The sequence below is a fragment of the Rattus rattus genome, chromosome 7, assembly GCF_011064425.1.
Source record: "Rattus rattus isolate New Zealand chromosome 7, Rrattus_CSIRO_v1, whole genome shotgun sequence".
NCBI classification, from domain to species: Eukaryota; Metazoa; Chordata; class Mammalia; order Rodentia; family Muridae; genus Rattus; species Rattus rattus.
Genome location: NC_046160.1, coordinates 113,677,670 through 113,703,251, shown reverse-complemented (window position 1 = coordinate 113,703,251; position 25,582 = coordinate 113,677,670). Strand labels below are relative to the sequence as shown.

The following is a 25,582-nucleotide window of genomic DNA, read 5'->3' as shown; positions in this document are numbered from 1 at the left end:
CAGGCTTGCAAATATATGAGACTAATGGGGGCCATTCTTATTCAAACCACCACAGCACCCAAGGAGCAACACACCAGATTGTTCTTTTGCCTCCACATTCACATTCTCTCTCTCTCTCTCTCTCTCTCTCTCTCTCTCTCTCTCTCTCTCTCTCTCACACACACACACACACACACACACACACACACACACACTCTCCCATACACAATATAAACACACACACTTATAAACAATATAAACATACTTAAACACACAGTTATACACTATAAACACACACACGCCTATACACAATGTAAACACACATACACACCTATCCACAATACAAACACACACCTATTCACAGATGTATAAACACAGAAAAATATCTAGGAAGTTAATTTTGACATCTTATGTAAGCCAGATGTCCAAATGAATATCAGTTCACCATGTAATTACTATTAAAGTTACTATCAAGATAATGTGTATCCTTTAATAGAAAGTTTTATTATGTTTCTCTATGTCTGCACGGATGTGTGTGTATGTGTGGGCACAAGTCTATTATGGCACATGTGTGGAAGTCAGAGGATAATCTTGCAGGTGTTGATTTTCCCAATCTACTGTGTAGGTCCCAGGAATCAGACAGGTTGTCAGACTTGGCAGCAAATCTTTATATCAGTAGAGCCATCCTGCTGTCCCCTCTGTCCCTTTCTCATGATGAATCATTGAAATCCAGTGGGTACATGAGTCCCAGGGAGTGTCAGGTTAGATTATCCACGGTACAGGTGTTTGGCTGCTGGACAGCCAGTGGCCAGCTGTGTCCCTGTGAGTGTCAGGGTGCTTGGCTTCCGTGTGCCGTCAGGGTTGGTTTCGGTGAAGTTCTGACTCATCTTGAATGGCCTCTGTGTGCTGGCCAGGAAGGAAATTTGGCCTGATTAAGAGCTGTATCATGACCGATTGCTTCTCCTTTGAGTGAAAAGATTAGCTAAGCACAGATCACGCAGGCAGCAAGTATGCTGGCTCATCAGCTGCTCGGTCTTTATACAACCAGCTCAGGAGAATACACTGGCTAAATATTACCTGGAGGTTAAGTCATTCAAGAGCTCTCCCTTGATGCTCTGCAGGTTTTAACTGGATGTATTCACAGAGGCCTGTGGTTCCTCAGGATTGAAAGAGCAGGTTAGCCTCAAACTCAACAGAGAGCCTTCTCCCTGTCCTGAGACCAAAGGTGTGCATGCACGAGCCACCATGCCTGGCATCTCCTCAGTGTTTCAGACAGCCAGTGTGGAGAGGTCCTAGGCTGGCCAGTTAAACTCAGGCCGTTTGACTCAAACCCATGTTTTCCGTTTTGAGGCCCTGTGTTCAGAAAAGTACTGGTTGTCACAAAATGGTTACCCCAGCTCCAGGGTTTTAGGATCACGGGGCATGCACATAGTGAGGAGCGGACCACCAAAGTCAGAAATAAACTAAAACTAACTGTATTCACTGCGGGGAGAGGGGGGAGTGGGGAGGGGTGCTGCTGCTGCTGCTTCTAACTGGTTAGGGTCTGGGTCAGTCTTGGGAGCTGACACAACGGCCTTGAAAGGGTTTGAGCAGTCTATTTTTGAAGCATAAATCCAGGAGCAGGGGATAATAAAGAAGGAATTAATAAATTGACGGTTAGTTAGTTCCACAGCCCAGGATGTGGTGATTAGCAGGATGGTGGTACAGGCTTAATGCCAGGGACCAGCCTCCGTTTGGTCTGGGTGTCTTGGGCGGCGGCGGCGGCGGTGGGGGGCAACAACAAATTACTCAAGTCAAATTGTGGGTTCAAGATGGCGGCCTATGTTCTGCTCAAGATGGCTCCCTAGACAGCTCTCTATAGATAGCTATTGGCTCTGTAGTCTGCTTGAGACAGCTTTTCAGACTGCATCCTCTCCCTCTCCCTCCCTCTTCTCCCCTCCCTCATGTATTTGTGTGTGTGTGTGTGTGTGTGTGTGTGTGTGTGTGTGTGTGTGTGTATGTTCTGCTCTGCTCTAGACAGCTTTTTCTTCTATTCTAAAAAACTCTGGTTGAAACAGCTAGCTTGAGACATCTTTCTGCTAATACAAATTCCAAAAGCTCTCTGGATGAGTTTTCTGACCAAGTCAAAAATCCTATTAGAAAAACATTGTAAAAGTAATTCTTGGGTTTTCCAATCAAAATCAGGAAGCCAGGAAAAAAAAAAAATCACAAAGAGCTATGGTTGCTCTTCGGAAAGCCTTCTTTGGAAAGGAGCTAGACAACATTCTAAAAGAGCTGTGTCAACTCTCTAATAATTCTTGGGATTTCAGAAATCCTGTCAGAAAAAAAATTCTAAAAGAGCTGAGTTTGCTCTTCATGGATTTTTCTGACTAAAAATCTGACTAAACAGAGATCCTGTTAGAAAAAAAAATTCTAGAAAATAAAAAGAGCTGAGTTTGCTCTCCAGAGATCTCCAGACAGCTCTGAGCTTTTGTTAGGGAAAGAAAAGAAAAAACAAAAACAAAAGACAAACAAACAAACACTGCTTTTGCTGGCTCATTGCATGCAGACCAAAGTCCACATGTTATTTACATATCAATTCAGTTATTCCAGGTTCCCTCTGCACCATCGGGAGAATTCTATGACTCCACGCCCCTTGAGTCTTAGGAAGAGACAGCCAACAAGCACAGACAATAAGATAGCTGGGTGGGACCCTGCCCTGGAATCACCATTTTAACAGTGCTTGGACCTGAATTTGCTCCGTCCCAGCTAACCTTGCACTCATGAATCTGTCTGCACTTGTATCTGTCTGTCTTTCTGACTGGCTGGCTCACAGTGCAGCTGCCTCGTTCCTTTAGATCTTTGAAGCCCCTTATACAGTTCATATTGCATCCTTATATGTTTGCATAGTTGAGAAGTTATATTTTGGCATTCATGGTTTTAGAGTCCTTTTTCCACAGCTTTAAGGGCTGTCCTGAAGGTCCCAGTGTTTACTGTTTTGCTGAGACATTAGCCACACCTTTGCCTCCGGGACTCATGCTGTCTCTGATTATCTTGGAGTCATTAATGGGAGGACATTCCTCGGAGGACCTGGAAAATATGTGCATAATTATACAAACAAGCCATCTCTCATGGAGGCATAAGCTGTCCCAAGGGTGGGAACCATGTCATTCTGTCCCTACCAAGGCCATACTGGATGCATCCTATCTCAACCTTTATGGGGCTTCCACAGGCCACCGGCACTGAAAAGAATGTAAGGCTTGGGGACCTGCAGTTAGATGGGGGCAGCAGACGGATGCCTGGAGTTACTCTGGGCTCTTCACAGGTGTCACATCCAGGCAAAAGTTCTGTGGAGGAAAGAGAGGCCATCTGTGCTAGCCCTTTGCCTGTCTCTCAAGGGTAAGCCTTTCCCTGGGAGTCAGTGCAGGCCTTTGCATCACATGCTTAGGTGAGCCTCAGTTCCTGGAGAAGGAAAGGGAATTTCTAGGTCTGACTCAGAGAAGCTCCCAGCAGATTACACAAGAGTGTCACATGGTTCAGAGAGGTTGGGACCGGGAAGGTGGGGAGAGCGAGAGTGAGCGAGCTGTGATAGGGCAAGCTTACAAAGCCTCGTTTTCTTCCTTTTGACTGAACCAGGCAACCGAGAGTTGATGGAGGCTGTTGTGGTAGTGCACACCTTTAATCCCAGTGCTCGAGAGGCAGAGGCAGGTGGATCGCTATGAGTTTGAGGCTAGCCTAGTCTACGTAGTTATTTCCAGGCTAGCTGGGGCTACAGAGTGAGACTGTAATAAACAGATATTTTTGGTGTGTGTGTGTGTGTGTGTGTGTGCGCGTGCGTGTGCATGCGTGTGTAGGGGTGGTTGGAAACAGGGTCTCTCTCCTTAGCCCTGGCTGTCCTGGAACTCACTGTAGACCAGTCTGGTCTCAAACTCTTAGAGATCCGTTTGCCTCTGCTTCCTGGTGCTGGGATTAAAGGTGTGTGCCACCACGCCAGACTAATAAGAATTTTCTGATAGAAAAATTCAGTTGGCTCCTATATGCTAACAGGGGTGGGGCACCCCAACCCTTGGAACATCTGCTTGGCCCCTCCTCATTCTCACACTCAGGGCACCATTGCTGTCTGCCTGAAGCAAACTTTTCCAGGAAGGGCTAGGTAGTAAATATTTGCACATTTACAGTCCAGGAAGGCAAAAATGGTAGCTGGTGGGGACAGGAGCCTGGCTGCAGGGAGTTGGGGAGGCGGAACAGCAGGGTGCAGAAGCAGCAGACAGTGCAGGCCGGACAGTCTGTCCTTCAGACAAAGTCTTCATTTAGGCTAGTGTCTTTGAAGTCAGTCAGTTTCAAAGATGGAAATGTCGGATGCGTGGGCTTGAAGCAAAACGTCCTTTGAAGAGGGCAATGCCAGAGAGGGCTGGGGCGTGCTGGATGGGACTGGGAGGGGATGCTGGGCCCAGCAGTGATGAAGATGGGCATGTTTGGGGTAGCTGGACTGTCTGTAGGGTCCTAGGTCTTGCTCAGACCCTCTGGTGTGATTGCAGTTCCCCTACATAACCTGCCGTAACCTGCCGTGTAGGGGGAACAAATGACATCAGCTCCCTTTTAACCTCAGCCTCTTCCTTTGGGCTTGGGCCAGGCACTGCAGAATCCCAGCTCCGCTCCTCTCCACCACTGCACTTGGGTGGAAAGCAGGATGTTGGGGATGGAGGATGCAGGCTGGGACAGGAGGAGCTCATGGGTCTGTGAGGGAAGCATCCCCTGATGGAAAGCCCTTCCCTGTCACTAAATACGGCACACCAGCTGTGTTTAGCCTTCTCAGCAGCCCCCTGTCCCGTTATGCTGACAGCCGGTGGTGATGGGTGATGGCTACTGTACATGGGACATGTGGGGGCAGGGTGCCAGTATCAGGTCATAGGACTCCTCAGTGAGCCTGGCCAACTCCCAGTGCCAGCTTTGAGATCAGCTGAGTCACAGCAATTCCTGCTCTCTGCAGAGGCTGTGCCCTGCATGGGGTCATGCTCAACCCAGCATCACCTCCTGTGGCCCCTTAGGGGAAAACATTGGTTGTGCTGCTTCTGCCTTTTCTGAGTTCATCGAACTCCACCGTATTTCGAGTTAACTCAGTGCAGAAGTCACTAGTGTACGTGGGGGCATCTGAGTGCTTCTGAGGAGCCTGCACATAGCCCCCCGGTTTCACTAGGAAACAACTGAATGTAGAGGCACGGGGCAGGAGGCCTGGGTTTAAACTCTGCTGGAATGAGCACCTCTACTTGGCAGGGTGGTCCGGAGGACCCTTCTGCCGCTCACCCACACAGAACATATCATCTCTGTGCCTCTTAAAGCCAAGGCATTCTTTCTGTGCCATTCCACCCCATTTCAGGCTCACAACTCTGGGTTATTTTAGTAATTTACGAAGTTGTGCAAACCTTCCCACAAACTAGCCCCAGAACAACACCATTCCCCCTGTGTACCCTGTGTGGTCCCCCAGAGTAGCTCTAAGCAACCACTAGTCTTAAACCTTCCCCTAAACCAGCACCAGAGTAACACCATTGCCCTGTGTACCCCATGTGGTCCCCTAGAGTAGCTCTAAGCAAACACTAGTCTACATCCCGTCTCATGCATAAATTGCCCTTTCTGCCCCTTCATAAAAGACAGTCTTGCGTAGCCCAGGCTAGCCCGAACTCACCAGCTGAAGATAACCTTCAACTTCTGATCTTCTTGCCCCTACCTCCCTAATGCTCGGGTTACAGGTGTGCACTGCCACAGTCAGTTTTCTGCAGTGCTTGGGATTGAACCTGGGGCTTGTGCACGCTGGGCAAGCACTGTACCAGCTGAGCCACACCCCTAGTCCTCAACCGGAACCTCATATCTCTTCAGAAGTCTGCAGTATTCTCTTTGGCTTCCGTCTTTCCTTAGGTGACGTCATAGAGCCCAGTCCACACTGCAGCAGGTGTTGGTACTGCCATCCCTCTTGGTTGCCACATAGCGTTCCGCTGTGGTGACAGTTTGCTTGTCCGTGTCAGACGATGGGCTTGTTGACCACTTTCATTCCCATGAGCCGTTTTGCTGAGCTCATGTGTATATGTGCTGGTTTTTGTGTGGATGAAATTTTGATTCTCCTGGGTAGACACCTAAGGGAACTTTGGTAAGTATCTGTGGAGCCATTTTCAACAGGGACTGGCATTTTACATTCCCCTGAGTGGTGTGTGAAGGCTTCACCTGGTACTTGTTATTGTCTGTCAATCTGGGGTATGGTATCTTGCCTTTCTCTAGTGACTAAGGACATTGCACATCTTTCTCGCGGACTTAAAGCCATTGTATTCGTAGGTAAACGTTTTAGTGCTGTGAAAAGACACCATGACCAAGGTAACTCTCATAAGCCAACATTTAATTGGGGCTGGCTTGCAGGTTCAGAGGTTCAGTCCATTGTCATCAAGGTGGGAGCATGGCAGCATCCAGGCAGGCATGGTGCAGGAGGAGCTGAGAATTTCACCTCTTATTCTGAAGTCAGACAGAAGGCTAGCTTCCAGGCAGCTAGGATAAGGGTCTTAAAGCCCACACCCACAGTGACACACCCATCCCAAGGCCACACCTCCAAATAGTGCTACTCCCTGGGCCAAACATATTCAAACTACTATGGTAAGGTGCCTTTTCTAGCTTTTACAAACTCTAGAGGGCCAACCATTCTTTTATGTTTGGATGTAAACCTTATTCAACATGGGCTTTGCAAATCTTTTTCTGCTCTCAGGTCCTCGTTGATGACATGGAGGTTCTCTCCCACCTGAGCTCCATGATCTTTTGTTTTCTTTATGATATTTTTTTTTTTTTAATTTTTTCAGTCCCGGGCTTGGTACCCAGGGTTGCCTGAGTGCTAGACACGTGTGTGCTCTACCACTAATCTACACTCTACGCCTTCAATAGCATTTCTTTAAAAGGTTTATTTATATTTTTAAATAGTGTGTGTGTGTGTGTGTGTGTGTGTGTGTGTGTGTGTGTGTGTGAGAGAGAGAGAGAGAGAGAGAGAGAGAGAGAGAGAGAGAGCGCACAAGCATGTGAGTACAGGTTTCCACAGAAGCCAGAGGCTCCAGAAAGTTGTAAGTCACCCAGCATAGACGCTGGGAACTGAACTCAGTGAACTCGGGTCCTCTGCAAGAGCAGTGCCTGCTCTTAACTCCTTAGCTACCTTTCCAGCCCTCCTTTCAGTGGTGTTTTGAAGCACTGAGTTTTAAGTTTTGGGAGCTCTAATTTATTCTTCTTTTGGTGTCCCATCTGTGACATCATCCCTCAAGGTCCTGAAGATCCCCTCTCGTGTAACTTGGTCCAGGTCTTTTAGCTGCGATCCATTCTGAGCTCCCTTTGCGGCAGTGAGGCACAGTTCCTCTTGTCTGACCCGGCACGGGTGGTGAGGATTCTTCCTTCCACAGTGTGGCTTGGAAACCAGGATGTGAAAGGTCACCACATTTGCTCTGGTTTCCTAATTATTCGGCTATTTTTAGGTCATTTGTATTCCTTGTGAATTTTAGGATCACCGTATCCATTTCTGCTCACCTTTGGGGTTTCGTTATGAGACAGGGTTTCACTGTGTAGGCTATCCTGGAACTCGCTCTGTCAACCAGGCTGTCCTCTGACTCAGAGATCTGCCTGCCCGTGCCTCCTGAATGCTGGGACTAAAGGCATGTGCCACTACTGTCCAGCTCTGTGAACCATTTTTTGTGGATTTTTACAGTTTTAAATCTGATGCATGAACATGAGTCTGTCTTGTTATGTCACAGATGAACATGTCTGTGTCTTTCCACAGTGTCGTAAGTTTTTGAATAGCAATACATTTAAAAGGTGCTAAAGCAGCAGGTTTAATCCCATCCAGTTTAGTGATCTGGCTGAGTGAATTTGGGTTCATTTATCTCCATCTTTTTTTTTTTTTTAAAGAATTATTTATTTTATGTATATGAGTACACTGTAGCTGTCTTCACGCACACCAGAAGAGGGCATCAGATCCCATTACAGATGGTTGTGAGCCACCATGTGGTCGCTGGGAATTGAACTCAGGACCTCTGGAAGAGCAGTCAGTGCTCTTAACCACTGAGCCATCTCTCCAGCCCCCCATTTATTCCCATCTTGATTACTGATTTTAACTTTTTTTTTCTTTTTGACACTGTTTTTCTGCCTGTCTGTCTTGGAACTCTGTAGGCTGGCCTTGAGTTTAGAGATCCACTTGCCTCTGCCTCCCAAGTGCTGGGATTAAAGGTTCCCCACTACCACCTGCCACCACCTCCCGGCTTGATTTTAACTCTTGTTTTGCAGATTACACTGCACACAGTGAGCCTCTGTGTGTCTGTGTTTATGTTGTTTAGGGAATGAATGCAAGTTCGAGGAGATCTCCTGAAAGTGGGCAGAGGGAAATGTGAATACAGTTTGTTGGTAAGAGATAATGAACCCAAAGCCAGCTGAAAGGAAGAAGCAGCTGCTGAGGCCTAGGGAGAGGCTCCAGGGACAGTTGGGAGTCCTTAATGCTGGGTATCAGATACCACATGCTACGTTGGGATGGGGCTGCTGCTTTGGTGTCTGGAGTGGTGTTCTCACAGGGTCCAGGCATTAGGAACGTGGGGAGGTGTTATTCACGTACAGTTGGTGTTGGATGGTTCTCCTTATTTTATAGAAATGAGGATTTGAGCATTGTCACAGTTCACACACGTATGGCTGGGTTCCACCCCAGGATGAGTTGGTGAAGGACAGACTTCCGTAATGTGACTCTGGTTCCTTAAGATTGATTGCTCAGGCACGATAGCTGCCTTGGTTTATGTACGTACTGGACAGAATTTCTAGCAATGTGATCCTCAGATCCTACATGACTGTATAGGTGCCCGCTGAGGACAGTTTTGTGTAGTTTCTGTCTAGGTTTTTAGCCCTTCGCAGTCTCTTTAGGCCTCGGTAAACTTGGTGATCTCTCTCTGCCCTTCCGTGAGGGCCATCAAGATCTGTAGTCAGAATGCCTGGCTTTCTGTCCCTGAGCTGTTCTCTCCCCAATTGTAAGGTGAGGGTCATGACCTTTGACACCTGAGGACTGGAGACTTATGGGATAAGGTGCCCAGCAGCAGAGCACAGCAGATTGAATGAAGGTGGATGAACTTGGTTTCACACTTCGCCGTCCTTTTGTCGGCAGCTCCCACTCGCAGCAGGTGGATGCTAAACACAAGTATTTGACAGTCACACAGGTCCATCTGAACATCTGCATGGGCATCTGCAGCCAAAAGTTTGGTGTGCTAAATTCTTTATTTTCTTAGTCACCTCACGTTCTGCCTTGGGGTGCTCTGTGCAGTGGCTGTATGTTGTGGTTTGCCTTGCCAAGATGTGGTGTGGATAACATGGTTGGTGAACAGAGTTGGTGGACTGGGTGATCAGCATATTGTTGGTTTTATAAATTGCAGAATGGTAATAATGATGCTTAGTTCACCTATGTATAGGAAAAAGTTTTTTAACTGGACAAAAAGGGGGGGAAATGTTGTCAGAGCTTGGGGTTTTCCTGAATTTGTTAAATAAAGGCAAGAGTGTTCCTGGGTAGGAGTTGGGAGTGAGAGGGGGATTAACAGAGGTTAGGCAATGTGTTCCCCCTCTGGAACCTGAGGAGGGGGGGTGATGACAGTTGAGGGAGGAGGGTGAGAGAAGGAAGCCAGGAGGAAGAAGAGAGGGAGTTGGAGACGATGGGGAATCTGAAACAAGAAGAATGTTGGTCCAAGGGAACTGGGATTGGGACAGTTCCAAATCAGACGGGGGAAGCAAATGACCTTCAATTTAAGTTCCCTTGAGGTGTGGAAACCCTAGCAGGGTAAAAACTTCTTTTTGTTTTAGATTTTTTTAAGATATCCAGAAGATATCTTTTTCAGAAAAACACAGGATCATTCCACCCCGGTTTCGCCTTTTAGACTGGTTTCTGAAAACTCAGTATGCAGCTAATGACACCGTTAACAGGAATGACTTAATAGAGAGTTAGGCCCCTCTGACCCTAAACTGATGCTCCTCAGAGGGCGTACTTCTGTGTGGTCCAAGAATTCCAGCCTTTGTTTTAGATTTTGACTTCTTTCAGAGACAGGACCTCCCCAAATCTGGTTACAAATACAAGTATGCCCCACCACACCAAATCTGGTTACAAATGCAAGTATGCCCCACCACACCGGTTGTGTAGTGGTACACTGTACTTGAACTCCACTTTTAGCATGCTAGACAAGGACTGTACCCACTGAGCTACATTTCTAATAAGAGCAATAACTTTAGTATTATTAATAAAAAATAAAATCATAATATAAAGTATAATAATGAAATAAGTACTATTATTATTTCTAACTATCATCTAAACAGCACATTGTCTCATTCTGATTCCTGAACTGTGCTTCATTTTAATTTTCTTAGGTAGTTTCAGGAACCCAAGCGGGCCTTAAACTTGCCGTATAGTGCAGCCTGGTCTTGAACGCCCGTTCCTCCTGCTTATACATCCAGAAAGTTGGGGGTCACAGGAGTGCATCAGAAGCCTGGCTCCTGGGCTGGACTTCACTCACATGTGCGAACAGTGACTCTTAGAGAGTTAGAAGCTGTGAACCCACTGCTTCATCCTTCTGGAGCATTCTGTTTGAGACCGGAATTCGTGCTTTTGCTTGAATTCATAGTTTTGTGCGCTCTGAAATAGGAAAACAAATTGCTTAGGACTTTTAAGGGCTCTTGCTAACCTATACGTGTGTGTATGTGTGCGTGTGCATGTGCATGTGTGTGTATGTGTATGTGTGTGTGCCTGTGTGTATGCACACCTGTGCCTGTGTGTTTACATGCACGTGCCTCATTATCAGGTAAGTATATGGATAGTAAGAGTGGGGAATGTTTAAAAACTGAAGTTAAAAAACAAAAACTAATGTTTTAAAAGGGGAATGAATCACAGCGCGTCTTCTGTAAGATAGAACGTACCCCCAAATGGGCCTCATCCCCAGTGATATCTAAAAGCTGATCAAATCGTTACTTCTAGGCGGACGCATGCCACGCCTACCAGATCATCCACCGGAACGGGATTCCTGACGAGCAGATCATAGTGATGATGTATGACGACATCGCCAACAATGAAGAGTGAGTGCGGAGCGCTTTGGACTCGGCTGTGAATCCGAACTTAGAAACACCGCCACACTGAGTGACCCCTGGTGAAAAGCGACAGGGCTGTCATGTGTCGAGCATGTCTTAGGGTGCCTGGGTACAGCAGGAGAGGAGATGGGCAGGAGGGGGATTAAAGCAGGACCTTACCGGTGTGGAGTGCTGCACCCTGGAGTTGGGAGCTGAGGCGCCTGCCTGTAGAATGTTCTAGTCGGCAGGGCTTCCTACCATGTCCCTTTTTTGGCTTGTGTTTAATGTTACGTAGATTCTCTGGCATGCTTTCCCAAGTTCTTTGGAACCGAGAGTGACAAGTGTGGCTCTAAGCTAAGAAATTCCCGTCTCCTTAGCTCTTCTGAGGAACCCTGCCCTGTAGTGAAATCGCACCTGGGCTCTAGCAGAGCCTGGTGCCTGATCCTGGGGTTCAGTTTTGCTTCGTGTGGGCTGTTTGTTGCGAGCAGTGTTTACATGCCTGGTCTTGCCTCAAGATTCTCTGGTTCCGTAGGAGGTGGCAGGACACCTGCATTTCGGTTTCTCTCAGTTCCCACCAGGAACACTTGGGTTGGGTTCCTAAGATCCCCCCAGCTGCCCAGACCACTCCCCTCGGTGCCTGTCTAAGCGACAGGAAGTGGCTTCAAGAACCACTTCAAGTTGCTATTTGTGTACATCATGGAAGAGAGGCACATGTTGTGTTGCAACTTTGTCCTTCAATTTTCAGAAACCCGACTCCAGGTGTTGTGATCAACCGACCTAATGGCACAGACGTGTACAAGGGAGTCCCGAAGGACTACACTGGAGAGGTGAAGGCGTTCTCACCCGAAGCCAGCAACTTTTGTCAATCTATCCCCACCTCCTTAATTATGCTTGAGAAATGAATGGGGAGAGATTTTCTCGTGGTGCTGGGGCCTGAACCAGGGAATCCAGTCAAGTGTTCTACCCGAGAGCCATAGCCTCAGCTTTACGTTTTAGTTTTGATTTTTGAGGTATAGAATGAATAGAATGAATCTTTTTTTTTTTTTTAAATGGTACAAACTAGCCTTGAACTCCTGGACTCAAGCAATCCTGCCTGTTCCCCAGCAAGGGGACCATAGGCATGTGCTGCTGTTTCTAGTTCCATTTGAGCTTGGGAAGCCAACAGAGAAAGGAAGAAACAGGGAAAGTGTTTAAAAAGGGTTACAGTCTACTGTAGTCTTCTATGTCTAGAGTGTGATGATAGCCTTCAGGGCAGCCTGAGCTTTCCCATAAAAATCAGTTTCCTCAGCCCATACCTAGCACAAAGTTTATCTGGATTTTCCTGAAGATAAGTGTTGAAAAATTAATTAATATTCTAATATATTCCTCCCCAAACGGCTAACGTCCTCCCAGTTTATTGATACTGTGCAAATGGGCATTTATGGTTTTATAACTTCTTTTTCTTAACTTCCTGAGGGTGTCTCAGGAGGCAAAGAAACATTGACCCAAAGCTCTGCGTTTCACTTGATGCCTCTTAGATTCGAATGGGAATTTAATATATATGCAATAAAATGTAATTTCTTTCTGTGTAGGGTTATAGCAGGCGTTGTCAGCCTGTGGATCTCTAACCCCACAGTAGTCTCATATCAGATATCCTGCATATCAGATACTTCTGTTACGATTCATAACAGTAGCAAAATTACAGCTGTGAAGTAATTTTATGGTTGGGGCTCATCACAACACGAGGAACTTTATTAAACTGTTGCAGCGTTAGGAAGGTTGAGGACCACAGATCCGTGGGGACATGTTAAAAACCTAGGTGGTAGAATTGGTGATTTTTTTTTCCTTCCTGTTTTTTTTGCATTGCTTTTGATGACTGAGTATCCTTGGAACTCAGGCGCTGAGGTAGCAGGCTGGAGGCAAACTGAGGCCCTAACCCTTTACTCTCTGAGGGGGTGTTCTCTTCCTGTGCAGGTACAATCTTTGTGGGAGGGTCCCCCATTTCATAAGTGGTGGAGAAGGAAGAAGGCTTGCCGAGTTGCCACCCACCCCAAACAAGAGGGGACTTCCAGTTCCCAGGCTCTGGGCTCCCAAGGAATGTTGCCTCAGCCTTAGGCTTGCTCTTGAGCTCCAAGCTGGGTGCCCTGGGCCTGTCTGTCACCTTCCCTGTAAAATGTGCTTGGAGGTAACAGCTGCGTCTGGCGTTCACTCCCAATCTCTCATAGGATGTGACTCCAGAGAATTTCCTCGCCGTGCTGAGAGGTGACGAAGAAGCTGTGAAGGGCAAAGGGTCCGGAAAAGTCTTGAAGAGGTACGCTCTGTTTCACGGATCTATCTCTCACGGATCTGAAGCCTCAAACAGAATCTAGACAGGCATTGCCATTTGCTCCTGTCTTTTTCAAGACATTAGAGTGGGCAGCTTCGTCCTGACCCAGGACAGGTCTCACCAGGGCTGGTGCCAAGGCTCGTCTGTTTCTGTGCCACATACGCCTGTGATCCAGGGTCCCTCATGAGTTATGTTCCCCCTCATGACTTCCTGGATGGCCCACTAAGCTCCAACCCTGGCCAGTCTGACCCCTTCCCCACTGTCCGCCTGCCTTTCCCGAGTACAACCCCCAATATTTATCTTCATACGGGGTGTCACGACATTGCCCAGGCTGCTCTTGAACTTGTAGTCTGACTCGGCCTCTGGAGTTAGCTGGAATTATAATCATGTTCCCACACCTGAGCTCCTCACCGAGCTCAGGGTTTCCTTATGTAACACCTTTATGAGTGTTAGAGCCCCAAGTGTGTGCGTGCGTGCGTGCATGTGTGTGTGTATGTGCGTGTGCATGTGTTCCCGTTCCTGTGTTTTTGAGACAGGGTCTCGCTATAGTCCTGGTTGGCTTGGTACTTCCTATATAGATCAGGCTGGCCTCAGACTCCACCTGCCTCTGTCTCCCAAAGGGGCTTAAAGGCATGAGCTACCACGCCCTGCTCAAATAGCTTAACTTTTTGATGAAGGCATTTCTTCAGAGACGTGGACAGGGAAACTGCGGGTGGGAAGCGAGGGCTTCTCAGGCTCACCGTTCTGTCCTCTCTTGACAGTGGGCCCCGGGATCATGTATTTGTTTACTTCACCGACCACGGAGCCACTGGAATCCTGGTGTTTCCTAACGAAGATGTGAGTTCTGCTTTACCGTTTTGATCGTAGGTTTGTGTTGTCATCACCGTCCTGGTCATTATTGTCGTTCGATACTGGAGGTTGAGTGCAGCAGGGCCCTGTGTCTGTTAGCCAAGTGCTGTACCACTGAGCTATGCCCCCAGTGGTTTTTCCTAACATTAGACATTGACTTTTACATTTATTTATTTTTTTGTACATATGTGTACATTCATACGTGCTACATCACACACGTGGAGGTCTGAGGATAATTTTCGGGAGTTGGTTTTCCTCTTCTATCCTGCAGGTCCCAGGGATTGAACTTAGGACATTGGGCTTTGGCAGCAAGCACTTTTACCTGCTGAGCCATCTCTTTGCCCACTTCTTAAACTTTTGAAGATAAGCAAAAAGGATTAGTCTTTAGAATTTAAAGGAAAGTAGAAAACAAGGCCTGTGTGTTGAGATTAAACCTATGTGTTTTCTGACGCTTCTCTAGGTATCAGTGCTGTGGTAGAGCGGGGGACAGGGTTGCAGCTGTTTCTCTCCGTGCCATGGTCAGTCAGGGCTGCACATCACAGACAGTATACCAGGGTCTCTGGATGCCCAGGACAAAGCTGTACGTGGAGGCGTCTTCTTTTTTTTTTTGATTCTTTTTTTTCGGAGCTGGGGACCCGAACCCAGGGCCTTGCTTCCTAGGCAAATAGCGCTCTACCACTGAGCTAAATCCCCAACCCGAGAAAGCGTCTTCTAATGTCTTTTTCAGTGTGTGGATGGAGTGGCCAAGATGACGTGTAGATTGTACCGCTCACCGTGGTTACTTTCACTGACTGGGAAAAGGACTTTGTAAGGTGTTAGTGGTTTCTCTTGGATGCTGGTCTGAATGTCTACATTCTTACCTTTCAGCTTCATGTCAAGGACCTGAATAAGACTATTTGCTACATGTATGAGCACAAAATGTACCAGAAGGTAACATCAGTTTCTGAGCTCCTGGGGGATAGAGGAGCCTGGGTTGTAGGAGCAAAGACCACACCTGTATAGCTGGCCTTTGGACAGGTGGCTGGGCTTTCTGGATAGGGTTCCCCCTGATCAGCACAGTGGTGTCCCAGGATTCACTGTACCTCTTAGCGAGCATGTCACAACATAGTGCGGGCCTCACCCCCAGCTTGGACCCAGCAGATGTCGAGGGACTGTGAATTGGCTGCTGTGGGTACAGGGAGCACGTGTGAGGACCGCTGTCCCACACAGTCCGAGTTTGGGATGGTCGGGGAAGAACATCCACTTCCTTATTCTGTTTGCTTTGACACTCTCCTCTCTGAACCCTCAGAAGCAACTGAGTAGGACAGGCAGGGTATGTGTGATGTTGGTGCAGAGAGATGGCTTCCTCGTGGCGTGTCTCTGGAACTGCTCACTATGGGACCCCAGAACCAGCTCCAGTCTTTTGAGCGTTGTGCTAACTCAGATCATTTCATTCCATGAGTGAAGAAACATGAGTGAAGAAACAGGCTCTCACGGCCTTTGGCCATAGCCTCTGTACAGCAGCAGTGACTCCCCAAATCCAAGATGCAGGATAGTGGACAGGGGTGGGAAGAATGACAGCCCAGTGGCTGACAGGCGCCGAGGGCTCGGAGCTCACCTGTCCTGGGTCCTTGCAGATGGTGTTCTACATTGAAGCATGTGAATCCGGCTCCATGATGAACCACCTGCCCGATGACATCGATGGTAGGTCTTGAACAGGCTGCGACTGGTCACTGGATACCGCCCATTCGAGACCAAGCCTTCCACCTGCACAGGGCCACTGGGGGCTGCTTGATTTGCAGGCGGAGGACATGCCGGTGGCCAGGTCTGGCTTCTACCCCGTAAATATTCATAAGGAATAAAGACCCTGCGGGGGCCGAGAGACCTGTCTTAAGTGGGGCCAAGATGCTCTTGTAGGAGACCTGAGTTTGGTTCCCATCTGCTACATGGACGCACACAATCATCTGTAACTCCAGTTTCAGGGCAACCGATGTCCTCTTCTGGCCTCCGGGGGTTCAAGGCACACAAACAGGCAAACACACAAAATAAAAATAAAATTTAAAAAACAGCAGCGATAACCCCCTCAAACAAATAAACAACCCAACAATATCAAGGAGAGTCTATATACAAGCAATCCAACGGCTGCCCAAACTGGACCAGCTCTGTTCCTTTGTTATGTATTGGTACCCGTTCTCTCTATCTCAGGCAGGTAGGTGGCCTGGTTCTTGAACCTGGGGATAATGACAGGGCCTGCAGCAAGAGTCCCATCTTAAATGCAGATACCGTAAAGGTCCTGCCTGCCCTGCCGAGTGGTTTTCGTGAGACAGAATCTCACGCGGTCCAGGCTGATCTCAAACTTGCTATATAACTGAGGATGAGTCTGAACTCTGATTTCCCCTCCACCGCCCACGTGCACGGATTACAGACGTGCACTGCCACGCCTGACTTTAACCGTTTTTGCAGGGCCTCAGAGCTTCTTGTCCGTCAGTCTGCTGCACCCCTGACCCCAGTCTCAAGTGTTTTGTAATTAAGTGTCATGCCTCCCCCGAAACCAAACTGGGCCCATTCTTCACATTTCTCAATTTGCCAGCGACCGTCCATGTTCTAAGCACTCAAGCACACGAGTGTTTGCCCATAGCTGCAACAAGAGCCCCGCCCCTTACATGTCCCTTTCCTTCCCCCTTTGAGAGGAGTTACTGTTCTTATCTTTTTTTTTTAATTATTTATTTTATTATATGAGTACACTCTAGCTGTCTTCAGACACACCAGAAGAGGGCATCGGATCTCATTACAGATGGTTGGGAGCCACCATGTGGTTGCTGGGAATTGAACTCAGGACCTCTGGAAGAGCAGTCAGTGCTCTTAACCGCTGAGCCATCTCTCCAGCCCCCAGAGTTATTGTTCTTAAGGGACAGGGCCATACTCTCCCTGTACGGAGCACAGTAGCCTCTTTGATGTCACCAGGGGAAAAGGAGAGACCGCAGTTTCAACAGTAGTCCAAGGCCAGGAGCAAAACATGACTCAAAGCTGCCTTTAATCCACTACAGTTTATGCAACCACTGCCGCCAACCCCAACGAGTCATCTTACGCCTGCTACTATGATGAGGAGAGGAGCACTTACCTGGGTGACTGGTACAGCGTCAACTGGATGGAAGACTCCGATGTGGTAAGTAAGGCCCTTGTCAGGCCAGCCAGCCTGGTACGGTATAGCTCTCAGACTCTGGTCCTCTAAGGACTTGCGTGTTTTTTTTTTTTCTTGCAGGAGGATCTGACCAAAGAGACGCTTCACAAGCAGTACCACCTGGTCAAGTCCCACACCAACACCAGCCACGTCATGCAGTATGGGAACAAAGTGAGTGGAGCCTCACTCCCTTGCTCCCTAGTCCTGGAGCCCCAGGCAGACTCATTCCAGACGTTGTCTCTTGATAAAGAGAAATGGGATCCCAGTGGGGAATGGTCTCAGACTGACTGGCTCTGCCTCATATAGATAGCCACTCTGTCCAAGGGCCCCAGGCTTAGGGACCAGACCTACTAGGTTTGCATTTACAGACCTGGATATTAGAGCGAGCTCCCTGAACCTGTGTCTTCCCTCATTTGTCAGAATCCACACATGGAGGGTAGCCAGGTACGCCAGCCGAGGTTGTGTGTGGGAAGCACTGAGCAGGGGCTGGTCATGGGGCAAGAGGCTATGGAGACCAAAAGCCTATGTTCTGTTTTAAAGACCGTCCACCGAACCCTGCACCCAGGATCTGTCTCGTGCCAAACTGCAAGTTGTCAGTTTTCCTCACAGGCTAGATAGAAGCTGTACCAACGTGGTCCAATAGTAGTTCTGAGGGGCTTGCCCTCTCTGGCTTTGTAAGCTTGAGCTTTTGGTGGGAAGGCTCTGGGATATGCAGCTCAGCTGAAAAAACTTGACAGGGAACACTCCCAGTCTGCCATTTCCCAGGCCTAAGAGCTCGCCAGCTGAGATCCGATCTTGGGTGCAAGCTCAGGCATTCTAGGAGAAAAATCAGATAAGCAAGCCTGATCTCTTTAACACACCCTGCATGTCGTGGCCTGCGTGGCTCCAAGCCCATCAGCAGTGTGATAGCCACAGTGCACAAGAAGTGTACATAGGTTGTTTTGCCCTGGCTGGGCACTTGAATGGGTACAGAAGAGAACAGGGCATGGTGAAAGCCAGACAGGTGACTTAGGGAATGCCCTGCTCTGATGTGTGTGTGTGGCCCTATCTTTGGCTTCCTATTCTTAGTGCAGGTGCTGGTCCATTTATAGTCTGTCTGCTTGCCTCTGTCTTTCTGTCTGTCTCTCTTTGTGTGTGTGCCTGATGGTTCTTTTGGAACTTTGCCGTTTTTTAATTTTAATTTCAGAGTTTTGCACTGATGTTGTTTGCTTTGAGAACAAGAATGCTTGACTTGAATCTTTTCCTGTGGTTGGGTCTGTCTTGACCTGTGCATTTCCTTAGAGCCTGAGGCCCAGTATCAGCCTGGCCTGTGGCCCTAGCTCTGCCAATCTCATGGGACCCAGATTTCAGTAGCAGCCTAGACAGATGCTTGAAACCTCCTTGCTTCTGGTCCTTGGGGACAGACGGGAGCAGGGGCTACGGGCACATCTAGGGTTGTCAAAGTTAAAATAGTTACATAACTGTGGATCTTCAGTGGGCTTTACTTGCGAAGGAGCTCTTCACCGCAAAGCACACTGGGTATTTTTGAAGCTCTTCAGTGGTGGATCTCAGCCACACACACGTGTGTCATCTCGCCCTACTGCCTGAGTTGACCACATGCTTTCAGGGGACTGGGGCCCTTTAGAATGTTTAAAGCGCAGGGAACCATGATTCTCCGTGGAGAGCCAGGGCGCACTTGACACACTTGGCTTTTCTCAGCAAACGTTGAATTTGTATCCTCTCTCTTCCCCTTCAGTCTATCTCTACCATGAAAGTGATGCAGTTTCAAGGAATGAAGCACAGAGCCAGTTCACCCATCTCGCTGCCTCCAGTCACACACCTTGACCTCACCCCCAGCCCTGACGTGCCCCTGACCATCCTGAAAAGGAAGCTGCTGAGAACCAACAACATGAAGGAATCCCAAGTTCTCATCGGGCAGATCCAGCACCTTCTGGATGTAAGTAGCGGCCAGAGGGACTCCTGACAGAGGCCAGGCCAAGTCTAGATTAAAGGTGTGAGTGTGTGTGTGTGAGAGTGTGTGTGTGTGTGTGTGTGTGTGTGTGTGTGTGTGTGTGTGTGTGGTGGTGCTCCCTCCCCAGATACAGAGAAGTATGGCCTCTGTGCTCTTGGAAAGCAGAGCATTCGTCATCCTAACTTTGACCTCTTTAACTTTGACCTCTTTAGCAGCAAGCAGGAAGGCTTAGAGGCCTGGCTTCCTGGAATCTGCTGAGAAGCTCTGGCCTGTGGGTGGTCCCTTCGAGGCATCCTGTCTTACAGCATCTCGATTTACTAGTCACTAGTCAATCTTTTTTTTTTCTTCTTTCTTTTCTTCAATGTACAAAATCATTCCCTTGTCTCAGCCAGGTTGTGATGGCGCATGCCTTTCATCCCAGCAACTGGGAGGCAAAGGCACAGGCAGGTGGATCTCTGAGTTTGAGGCCAGTGTGGTCTACAGAGTGAGTTCCACGACAGCCAGGGCTATACAGAAAGATGGACCGCCCCCTCACCCCTAGTCTCAAAAAAACTTGCAAAGCAAAAACAACAAAAACAATTCTGTTGTCTCAGTGGTCCCAGCCGGAAGCTCTTCCTGCAGCTGATGTCTCTCCCTGTGCCCCACAGCTGTCCCTGTGCCCCACAGCTGTCCCTGTGCTCCACAGCTGTCCCTGTGCCCCACAGCTGTCCCTGTGCTCCACAGCTGTCTCTTTGCCCCACAGCTGTCCCTGTGCCCCACAGCTGTCCCTGTGCCTCACAGCTGTCCCTGTGTTCTGTAGTTAGTGGACTTGGCAGGAGGACCCTCCTAGTCATAGTTGTATACTCTCTCATCTGTGCCTTTCTGTTCCAACAAAGCCAGCCTGTGGTAATGCTTGTCCTCAGTCAATACCAGATGCTGAAGGATACATGGAGATTAAAAGAAAAAAAACAAAACAAAAACAAAAACAAAACCCTGTTTGATTTATTTTACTTTTCCAAGTAGAATCTCATAGATCTCAGACTGGCCATCCCCAGCTTGCCACTTAGCTGAGGATGGCCTTGAACAACTTCTGATCCTCCTTTCTAGTGCTGGTGTTCCATGGTCCCGAGTTTATGGTTCTTAGGATTAGGAGTTGGAGAGATGGCTCAGTGGTTAAGAGCACTGACTGCTCTTCCTGAGGTCTTGATTTCAATTCCCAGCAACACATGGTGACTCAGCACCATCTCTAATGGGATCTGATGCCCACTTCTGGTGTGTCTGAAGACAGCTACAGTGTACTCACATAAAATAAATAGATCTTAAAAAAAAAAAAAAAAGGAATTGAACCAGGGTTTCATGCATGCTGGGGAAGCACTCTATAAACCGTGCCGCATCCCCAGTCCCCATGAATGTCTTTCTATGATGTATGTATGTATGTATGTGTGTGTATGTATGTATATATATATATTTGAAACTTGTTACCCCAGAATGTAGCCAGGATGTTTTTAATTGATGTCAAACAGTGGAAATAACTGTCCTTTTTCTTTCTAATCTTTGACCTCCTGAGTCCCTTTATTTATTGTCTGTGATGAGTTATTGTGTCTGTTGACAGTGTCTTAAGAGTTAAAATGAACCGGGCATTGTGTTAGATGCCTTCAGTCCCTGCACTTGGGAGGTGGGGGCAGGGAGATCAGGAGTTCCTTAGCTAAAATATTGCATTAGAGGTCAACCTGGGTTACATGAGACCTTGTCTCGGAACAAGTAACAGTGCCATGAAAGGGCGTTTTGTCTTTATCCCCTGGGTAGTCACAGAAACTAAACCCTTGTGTTGGCCTCTGAGTCATTGTGTATATTGTAGAATTTCTCTGGTTTCTGCTGTAAATCTGAAAACTGTCTCGAATCCTACACATTTACTAGATTCAACAATTTCCTGTAACTATTGTATCGTTATATTTTTATGTAAAATAATTACTAAAAAAAACGGATCGAGATTTTAAAAAAAATTGAACTCATTCAGAAATAACCATAAGAAACTCATTTGTGCCCCTGTATATTTTCTGGAAAAAAAAATAGCCATTTTCAAAAAACAGGAGTGGTTTAGTACAGAGTAGCATCACTTCACATTCACAGAGTTCTGTGCCCAGTGTGAAAGGGGACAGCCTCACACTGCGCCGTTGTGTACTCTGTGGCTCTGGGCTTTTCACTGAAACATAGGGAAGCCATTGTGGGGCCCGCAGGGCTCTAGGGACCCTGTGCTTGGGACCACACTTGGGTCTGTCACTGTGGGTGGTGTGAACAATTCAGCTATGCAGGAGATGAACACTGGGCGGGTCAGAGACTTGTGGAGAAGCGAGGTCTGGCTTCAGCAGTGTCTTTATATTGCTCTTCTACCATCTGGGACAAACATGGAGCCCCTGTACTCTCTGTGCAACCAGCCCTGGTTTCCTGAGCAGGCAGAGGGGCCAGGGAGCACACAGGGTCGGATGATGATAGCGGTGTTCCTCAGAGGCAGGTTTCCGTCAGGCACAGGCTGGTGTCAGATACCAGTTCTTCTGTGGTGATAGGAGATCTAGAAGGTCTGGCCTTTCCAGTGTCTAGAAACCAGACACACTTTCCATTTCTGTCGAGTGCATGTATTAAACTGTTTGAATTCACTGTGGGCTGAAGTCTATGTCAGGATAGTCCTCTGAATATGCTTCTCGCCGTAGAGCCGGGAGGGAGCACGTTAAACCAGAATCGTTTTGAAATGCTGTCTCTTCTTTTCCTAGGCCAGGCACATCATTGAGAAGTCTGTGCAAAAGATCGTTTCCCTGCTGGCGGGATTTGGGGAAACTGCTCAGAAACATCTGTCAGAGAGAGCCATGCTCACAGCACATGACTGCCACCAGGAGGCGGTGACCCACTTCCGCACACACTGCTTTAACTGGCACTCGGTCACGGTGAGTCCCCGGCCAGGGTCCTCAGGTCTCCTGCCTCTGGGATTGTGGTGCTTGACTAGGTGCACCGGCTTGGACCGAAAGATTCTATCTGGGCCTTGGGAAGTTGGATGTCTAATTCATGGTCATGTGTCCTGTCTACCACAGTCGTAGGTGACAGCCCCCACTACTGTTGAAGGGTGCTTGCTCCTCTTGATGAAGTGGCCCCACACCCCTCGCCGATCCTCACGTCTCCAGACGATGTCTTCTTTCTTCCTCCTGATGTATCTTCTGTCCATCCCCTAAGATTTATTGTTAGAGCACAGCCTAGAGAGTGAAGAACGATGTTTCGGCCAATTGTAGAGTCAGTCAGTTAGTTGGTCCCTAAAAAGTCCCGTGCTTACCGTGGGATGCTTGAATCCTGCTGGAGGAAGGTGGGCAGACTGCGTCCTGCAGACCAAACCCCGGCAGAGCCTGGCTTTACACCTTTGTGGTCCAGCTTGGCGTTTGTAGGTCATTCTTCCCTCCTCAGCTGAAGCTGGGCAGTGCTTTATCAGCCTCACCAGCTCTGAGGGTGTGTGCGAATGTTCGTCTCTCCTGGGGAGAGCATGCGAATACCTACAGATTGCTGAAGGAAGGTGGCAGATCCGTGACCTAAACAGACCTAGAAGTCCTGGCTGAAATGGTTTTGTCTCTGTGACTGAAGAAGCGAGGCAAGCTGACTGCGTGGTGAGGTGCTCACCTGCGGTTCTTTGTTTTCTTGCAGTACGAGCATGCCTTGAGGTATTTGTATGTGCTGGCCAACCTCTGTGAGAAGCCATATCCGATTGACAGGTAAAGCATGCTTGGCACTTGGAAGACGGGCGTCATTCTGAAAGCACGGGGTGGGGGTGGGGGGTATACACTGGCCCGAGTAGACTGTAGCTCCACGACCCAGTTTTTTTTCTGGGGCCACTCATCAGTGGAATCGGAGGGCCTGGGTTCCCAGTGGTGATGGCTAGGAACTTTGCCCTGCATGACTCCTGCCCAGAATTAGATAATGTCTTGCTTTCTTCAGGGTTGGCCTAGCTCATCTGATTCATCTTCCTGTTTCTTGCAGGATAAAGATGGCCATGGACAAAGTGTGCCTTAGTCACTACTGAACAGCTCTCTTCCCGGTGCTTCTAGAAGAGTGAGCACAGTACACTGGAATGTGAACCAACCGGAGTGAACCAAGCGGAGACCGGAAGGGCGGAGTCAGAGGCAGCACCTAAGCCCCGCCCCCAGGGATACCACCCGCCCACCCCAGGGCTTGCTTTCTGAGGATACCTGCTTACTAAGAAGCCAGTTTGGGTCTGGAGGAAGGAACTTTTGCTTCTTAGGAATTTTTGTGTTTGTTTTGTTGTCCATTAGCTTTCAAGAGCAGATTCACTGCGGATTCTGTAGCCAGTGAAGGAACCGGAGAAATTCTCGAAGCTGAAACCTCTTGCCGCCTTCACAGTGATTTTACCGAAGAGGGCAAAAGCAAGTCCCTACTGGAGAATTATTTTTAGAATATATAATTTTTGATTGCTTTTATATTTTATTCTGTAATAATGGATGTCCTAAAACAAATAAGTGAAGTGAGACATTTGTTCCTGGACTCTGGCTTTGTCGTAGTCTGTGTTTTACGTTTGCTCGTGGTGGGCTGTCTCCTTCCACCTCCCCATTCTCCACTGTTCTATGCTGTGTGACCTTGCAGCTCCCCACAACCCTCTGTGAGCAAGGCAGGGAGGGGACATGGCCCCATTTCTCTGGCACAGTACACTCAAAGATGGGGTTGTTGGGGACGTGAAATCCGTGCTCTGTATCCATGCAGGGGAATACTGTAAACAGCAGTAAAAAGGAATGGAGTATCTATATAGGGTACAGCGTTATTAAGCCAATTGAAGCCAAGTGCTAAAACCATGGTTTACATAGCTTTATGTGATATGTGCTGAACAGGCAAATCTACACAGAGAGACACTTAATGGTGCTAGTGACTAAGGAGAAAACTGGGAGTGAGAGCTGCTGGGTGTCAGCCCGTTTCCTCATTTACAGGTTCTCACTATGTTGCAAAGCAGGCCTCAGGAATCCTCCTGTCTCAGCTCCTCAGATAGCCAGGACACGGGTGTGCCCCTTCATGCCTGGTTCAGTTTACTTCCAGGGGATGCTGGAGGGTTAGGAGGCTGAGGACTGTGACTGGTCAGCATTTCAGGCACAGGGAGCCTCCAGACCGATGGGTCTGAGTTGCGTGAGTCTAGTCAGGAGCAAGTTTGCTCTTGGAGATTTGTTTGAAAAAACACAGATGACCAATAATATAACCTAGAAATATTTTAAAAAATTAGAGGTAAGCCCTAGATGTATAAAATATGGAGATAAGTCTATTTTACCATGACTATAAGTTATATAGAGACCTATAATGAAAAGGTAAGATGTACACACACACACACAACACACATACACCACACACACACACACATACTACATTACACACTCATACCACACCATACGCACACATACACCATACTATACACACACCACATCATACACACACGTACCATACCACACACACACATACACCATACACACAACACACACACATACACCACACTACACACACACACACACACCACACACACACACACACACACACCACATAGACACACACACACACACACACACACACACACACACACACACACACATACCACATGACACACACACACACACACACACACACACACACACACACACACACACACACACACACACACACACACACACACACCTGGAAACGTCAATAATAAAGAGACATGTAAACAAAGTGAGAATGTGGCATCTTAGCCACAGAAACCTGCTTGCAAAACCAGTCGCCTCTTGCTGTCTGTCAGTCTCCAGTTGATTTCATGTCCTGGGGAGGGGTGGTTTCTTACACGTCTCACCCCTTTGACCAAATATGACACATAGAACCTAGGCTGAGGGGCTGGAGAGATGGCTCAGTGGTTAAGACTGAGTGGGTGTTCTAGAGGACCAGGTCAATTTCCCAGCACCCACATGGTGCTTCACAACTGTGTTTAATAGCATCCACGCCTGGCTTTTACAACATGACTGAGACTTAACTCATATACCACTTAATTCTAGTTAAAACATAAAGATCTAACCTCCTGGGCAGACCAGAGCTCTTGACTGGCCTCCAAAGGCACCAGGCACACATGTGGTGGATAGTTACGACATCCAGGCAAAACAGTCATACACATAAGAACGTTAAACCAAACAAACCCCAGTGTATGTTATAGACTGCTAGTGATGAGGCCAACTTATATTTCGAGGATGTCAAGTGTTACATGCTGTGGGGCGATGGCTCAGGGGTC

The 25,582-nt window shown here is 48.0% G+C and overlaps 1 protein-coding gene across 3 annotated transcripts in view; it reads left to right on the top strand.

Annotated features, from left to right (window-relative positions):
* Lgmn (legumain) overlaps window positions 1–23,832 on the top strand; it is a 38,161-nt gene extending 14,329 nt beyond the window's left edge. For 2 of the 3 annotated variants that reach the window (XM_032908271.1, XM_032908272.1), the window contains exons 3-12: window positions 10,964–11,061; window positions 11,798–11,879; window positions 13,257–13,342; window positions 14,119–14,194; window positions 15,074–15,136; window positions 15,823–15,889; window positions 17,233–17,351; window positions 17,448–17,537; window positions 19,102–19,302; window positions 22,065–22,400. In XM_032908271.1, the coding sequence (XP_032764162.1) occupies window positions 10,964–11,061; window positions 11,798–11,879; window positions 13,257–13,342; window positions 14,119–14,194; window positions 15,074–15,136; window positions 15,823–15,889; window positions 17,233–17,351; window positions 17,448–17,537; window positions 19,102–19,302; window positions 22,065–22,385 (1,203 nt within the window). In that variant the 3' untranslated portion in view covers window positions 22,386–22,400. Of the gene's footprint in view, window positions 1–10,963; window positions 11,062–11,797; window positions 11,880–13,256; window positions 13,343–14,118; window positions 14,195–15,073; window positions 15,137–15,822; window positions 15,890–17,232; window positions 17,352–17,447; window positions 17,538–19,101; window positions 19,303–22,064; window positions 22,401–22,977; window positions 23,046–23,310 lie in introns of those variants that run through there. The other variant, XM_032908274.1, reaches the window with a different exon arrangement.
* The last annotated feature ends 1,750 nt before the right edge of the window (window positions 23,833–25,582 follow it).